At 37.6% G+C, this 6345-nt stretch overlaps 1 protein-coding gene across 1 annotated transcript; it reads right to left on the reverse strand.

Annotated features, from left to right (window-relative positions):
* Positions 1–3081: 3081 nt before the first annotated feature.
* LOC143629071 (pentatricopeptide repeat-containing protein At3g61360-like) lies at positions 3082–5275 on the reverse strand. The gene has a single exon (XM_077098440.1). The coding sequence runs from the start codon at positions 5239–5241 to the stop codon at positions 3193–3195; it is 2049 nt and encodes a 682-aa protein (XP_076954555.1). The 5' UTR covers positions 5242–5275; the 3' UTR covers positions 3082–3192.
* Between the last annotated feature and the right edge of the window lie 1070 nt (positions 5276–6345).

The following is a 6345-nucleotide window of genomic DNA, read 5'->3' on the forward strand; positions in this document are numbered from 1 at the left end:
ATTTCAACTTAAACAATTATTTCATCTGATCGTCTTCAAGTCTTCATTCGTCTTCGTCTTCTTCACCAGATAGGCCGGAAGATAGTCCTTCATCGACCTCTTGATGGTGAATCGGCCGTTCAAGAGGTATTTCGTCTTCGAAGTTTGCGTTGTCTTGTATATGATCCACCTCATCCAATTGATCCTTTAGACAAATACACATCTCAAAAGATTTCGGAGTGATTTTTGTTCCTCGCATCGATAATACCCTGCCGCTAAAAGAAAAAACAGATTCCGAAGCTACCGTGGAAGCTTTGACGGTTAGTAAATCACGGGCCATAGTGGAACGATTTGGAAATTCTCTTTTCTTTCCTTTCCACCAAGCCAAAAGATCAAATTTGCGATATTCATCGGCCGTCATCGTGTTAACATAGTTTGTTGCACTATAACGGTCGGGTTCGCCTGATGGGGTGTCACCCTTTGACGCTTGGCCGTTGAATCACTAACAATATTTAACATAGTCAACACGGTGTCCTTAGCCAACCTACTCGTACTTGTTTCACGCAAAATATTACCTTCTGTGGTAGACCCATAAACTTCAAAATAATGATCATAAATATCTTTCAAAGACTTGTTGAAAGAAGCCAAGGCACTTTCTAGCAAACTTTGACCGATCTCATACATATATAAATTGTCAAAAATTGAAAATTTATTGTATCAAACCCTCAACCCCGGGAACATTTACAAACGGGTTTAAAGCGGGGTACATGTAAAAATCGGTTTTATTTCTTGAAAATATTTTCTAAACTTTTCTTTCATCGGTGGTATCATTTGTCAGAAAGCATGACTTTTATACTCAAAATTTTTGAAAGTTAAAGACATAAAATACAACTCGGAAATCACACAACTACTAGTGGGATAGTAAAACCCTGACAATCTAGTGGCTGCGGTTTTGAAAACATCAAGAAACTTGGCAAGATGCTCTGTGGTGGCCCAAGCTCCATCCGAAAACATGTCGACCTTAAAACAATCGGAAAGAGAAATATGAAAGACCTTTAAACAATCTTTTTGTTTTATGCCACACTTGAGCATATGACAAGTCGAATTCCAACGAGTGGGTACGTCCCAATTGGGACCTAAAGCTTTTTTACCCATTTCTTTGCAAACTTCTTTAAAATCTTGATCATTTTTTTTTGCTACTTCTAAAAAGATGTTGTAACAATAATCTACATTGATATCATTCTCGAGCCTATCTTGAACAACTAAGTTAGTAATATGTGCGACACATCGAGTATGAAAAAAGTTTCCTTCACAAGGCGGTTCATATTTTATTTTTAGTTTCTTAAACGCTCGGTATTGTTTGTGGCATTATTAAATGACATTGAAAATATTTTTCCTTTTAAATCAAAAGTTGTTATTACATTATCTAGAATCGTAAACAATTTTTGACCGGTATGTGGATACTTCAAACGCGATGGTGCGTTTTATCATTTGCCAAGATACCGGATCGACCCAATGAGCAGTAACGCAAAGGTACGATTCCGGTAAACCATGTGATGCCGACCAAACATCACTAGTTATGCTAACATCGGTTTTTAAAGTTCCAAAAAATTTAATTAAATTACTTCTTGCACAATTCCACTATTTTAAACAATGGCGTCTACAGGTAGTATGACTTACGTGAGTGGAGCGAGGTTGAAGCGTCTCTCGAATCACGGCCGTCAACCGCGAGTTATCAAAATGGTTAAATGGCAAAGCCTCTTGAATCACAAGTTTCGCTATTCTATCATGAACCGTCTTCATGCTGTAGCGAAATATTGTACCATCTCCACCCAATTCGGCTTGGTCCTACTCAGGAATTTCTTTTAGCTCTTTGCAAAACTTTCTATCGATGTGTTTCTTAAAGTAGAGTTGGAGTCTTGCTTCAAAAAAGTGCCACAATATTTGCTACGAGCCTTAAGTTCCCCGTTTTGCAATTCAACCAAATCCCAATTGGCCCACACTTCCGGGTTGCGACTATGCGGGACGACCCTTTTAACCTCTGGGTCGTCAAGCACACTAACCGGGCCCATGAAAATGGATGAAGAAGGCGCCTTCTTCTTGCCTTTCGGTTTGATTGCACTTGCCATAACTAGTGGTGGTGAGAGTGGAAAAATTGGAGGTGTAAACGATACTATTTTTGGTGTTTTTTGTGCTCGTTAATGTGTTTTTGAGTTGGGTAATCAACCATTTGAGCCGACATCTATTTATACTAAGTTAGGAAAAACCGGTTCCAACGGCTTTATTACCGTTGGAACCGGTTCCAACGGTAACATTTCATCAGCTCAGAGCATTCTCATCCCGTTCCCTATCCTTATATCCATATATATCATATAATTACACTAAAAACACTACATTTCTCTCTCCTGTTCAATTAAATAATATTTTTTTTATCTTTTTCATTACAGTTTTCTCTCTCCACCTTATAATTTACAAAAAAATCACTACCTTTTCCCCAAATTTACAAAAAATCACTATATTTTCTCTCTCCACCCTATACACTCACAACCACTCACAACTCCACCCTATAATTTACAAACCCTCTTTACATAATTTTAGGGGATGGGTTGGGAATGCTCTCAATGGTAGTACCCGGTGGAACCGGTTATTTATTCTGGGTAGGAACCGATTTCTGAGTTAAAGGGGTGGAACCGGGTAAGGATTTCTAGGTATGAACGGGTCTGGACTGGGTATGACTTGGAACCGGTTTTAGGTCTGTTTCACCGGGTCGGGCCCGAAACCGGTTTTTTTTCCTCTTCTGAGCACCTCTAGTTGGGGCCTTTAAAGCGCTGTAATTTTGCCATACTCCGCGCCCATTTTTTAACCAATAATCACCTTATACACATTTCTCGAATTTCAACCAATAATCACATTTTTGAAAAGAACTGATCATTTAATTAATATAGAAAATATGATTAGTTTCTAATGGTCTAAACCGTAATTCTATTAGCTACAACAAATCACACTATTAATATAATGCAATATCCTGCTCATAAGAATTTTTCTCATCACATTTGATCCATCTCATTTTTTGGACATTTGTATGAAACAGTTTAAAAAAATAAAATTAAAAAAACTAGCCTACCACAATATGACTATCTAACCTTTTGAATGAATTTATCTTTAAATATAAATATGCAAACATGTATTCAAAACAACAGTATAAGAAATCGATTAAGGTTCACCAAAGCCCTCAGAAAGTATGTTGGTTATCTCATCTTGCGTGTCGTCTTCATCACCTTCACTAAAACCAGAACTAACCAACAATCTATGCGTTGTCGCATCGGGCACCCAACCATTTTCCAATATCACATCCAATAGCAAACGGGCTTCTCGCTTATACCCTTCTTTCCAAAGTCCGTTTATAAGCATGTTACAAATCGCATGATTCAACAAGCTATGATCATTAACAGATAACAACTTGTGTATTGCAGGCAGAACAGCGTGCAACTTCAACTTTTGTGCTAAAAAAGAAAGTGAAATGAGTAATATTTCTGCATCGGGCAACAACCCTTCTTTGACCATCCGATTAAGATACAAAACGCATTCGGTTGACCTTTGATGATCACTCATGCTTTTTATAATTTGGTTATAAGTTTCTGAACTTAAGGAGCAACCTTCTACAATCATTCTTCCAACAATGGTTAAAAGACTGTTGCTTTCGGATAAAGTAGACATACTCTTCATAATAATATCGTAATCTTCATTTGAACAAGATAAACCATAGTAAGAACCATATTGCAGCAAGTTGACTACCTTGTTTATTTTCCCGTTTAGACATAATCCCTTGACTAACATGCTGAAAGATGAAGAATCTATAACTAACTGTTCCTCACAAACATGATGAAATAATTCGAGTGCATCATTAACTTCATTCGACTTACATTTTGCAATAATAAGAGCAGAGTAAGCGGTGGAATTAGGTGTATTACCAGAAACTATCATTCTAGTAAGAGCTTTATAAACTATATCATCCCTTTGATTCTCACTAAGGTAACTGATTAAAATGTCCCATGAAAGACTGTTTGTTATGCTCTTTTCAACCATTTGTCGAAACAGCCACATCACATCAGCATAACCGCCACCTTGGCAATAGCCTTCAAGAACAACATTATACGAATCAGCATTGGTTACTTGATGTTCTTCAAGCAACCGTTTTGCCTCGTGCAACTTATTTAACTTACAAAACCCGTTAACCAAATCAACAAGCACACGATTCGAAACTTTCAAATCACGACTTATCACTTCGTTAAGAAGACCTATCGCGTCATCCAAACATAAACTTCTAGCAAAATACTGTATCAAAACCTCATAAACCGATAAATCCGGCACAATATTCAAACTCCGCATCTTTTCAAACAATCTCAACCCCATTTCACACTCATTCATCTCAAACAATAAAGGCAATACGCATGAAAAGAATCTCAAATCAAGATCACACTCACTTTCAATAACTTCATTCAAAACAACAGTAGCTTTATTCATAACATTCTTACCGATAAGCCCACTTACTACAATCTCATACGTTCGACTATTTGCGCAGCATCCCTTTTTATGCATCCGGTTAAACTGATCAACCACTGAGTCAACTCGGCCAGCGTCAAATAAAGCCTGCATTAACAAATTCAAAGTCTCCGTATCCGGACAAATTCTCAACTTCACCATCTCTTTATACACAAACAACACACACTTAATCCCCTTCTTTTCCTCCACAAGAACGGATAACAACCGATTAATCACCGAAACCGAAGGCTTGTAGCCGTTAAAACACATCACACTAAAAACCCTTAAAGCTTCATCAAACTTATGATGAAGAATGAAAGTATCAACAAGGGTTACCAGGGTTTGATCTGAATCTTGAAACCCAAATCCAGATTTCATCAATTCGGTACAAAAACCTTCCATTTCGTCGATTCTTGAAGCTAACCCTAGTTTCAATATTATGTGATAATAAGTGTCGGCCGTGTGACGGAATTGAGTTTGGAGTGAAACCCATTTGAATAAACGTAAGGATGAGTTCAAATCGGGCGTTGAAGATAGGATGTTGATTAGGGTTTCAGGATGAAGGTTTTGGGTTAAAGATTGGATTTTGGAGTGGTATTGTGAGGAATTGAGGTTTGATTGGGTGTAACTGGGATCTGAGAGTGAAGAAGCGTGTGAAATTAAGCGATTTGGTAAAGAAATTAGACCAGAGAGCTGGAATCGTGGGAGTTTTATGATCATGGAACGTTTGCAGGTGGTGAAGAACTGAGGCCGGAGGAGCGAGGGGGTCTTCGGGGTGAAGTTTGAAAAATGCTAATTAGTTTTTATTAGCTTTTCATTTTGAAAAGCCGGTATTTTAATCTTTTGAAAAATTGGTTTTTAATTGTTTCAAAAAACTTAAACGGGAAAGATTTTTGTGATTGTCAAACATATTTTAAATTTTTGGCTTTTTGAAAACACCAATAAGCTAATAAGCAATTTTCAAACTCAATCCCAAATATGCTCTAAATCTTGTACCGGAGGTACATGGATCATGTTAGGGATAAATTTGATATTAAATTTTGAGTTTCGGTACTAGTATTTCCTGAATTTTATACAAAATGTTGGTTTCGTATCGAACATTTTGTTATCGGTATCAAATATTTATAATTTTTTGGATAAGGATTTTCGGAATCAGTACCGGTTGACACTTGTACCATCCGAAGCTCATCCCTAGTTCATATTCGTGTTTGACTATAGTTAACCAGGGATGAGCTCGGTACCGACCGGTACCGGTTCCGATAATCCCGATCCCAAAATGTTCGGTTCGGTGCCGGGTACCGGGACAGTACCTGTATTTAAGGTAAAATTTGGGAAAGCTGGTACCGTACCGTACCGTATAATACCGGTATCAGTACCGTACCGGTCCCGAAAACTCAAAACCTTGGTACCGATTCGATACTAATGGTACCAAATCGGTACCGATTTTGGTACCGGTACCGGTACCAATCGGTGTCATACCGATGTTTGCTTATCCCTATAGTTAACCATACAAATAATTAAAAAAAAAATACATTATTTCATGAAGTTTTGAACAAAAGCGAAGGTAGGGATGACAATGAAACCCGAACCTGATGGGAAAACCCGAAACCCGACATAAATGGGACGGGTAATACCCGACCCACTAGGGTTTGGGATTAGTTTTAAAATTTTTCGTGGGTTTGGGACGGGTTTATGATTTGTAATATACTCGATTACCCGACCCGATTACCCGATAACATTAACCCATTTACCCGATTATATACCCGATCTACCTGACATAACTTTTTCTATAATTTATATATAGTATACTTTAAATATTTTAAA

This window comes from Bidens hawaiensis, unplaced genomic scaffold, assembly GCF_021521415.1.
Source record: "Bidens hawaiensis isolate Kalapana, Puna unplaced genomic scaffold, B.hawaiensis_p1.1 tig00005145_1, whole genome shotgun sequence".
Lineage (NCBI taxonomy): Eukaryota > Viridiplantae > Streptophyta > Magnoliopsida > Asterales > Asteraceae > Bidens > Bidens hawaiensis.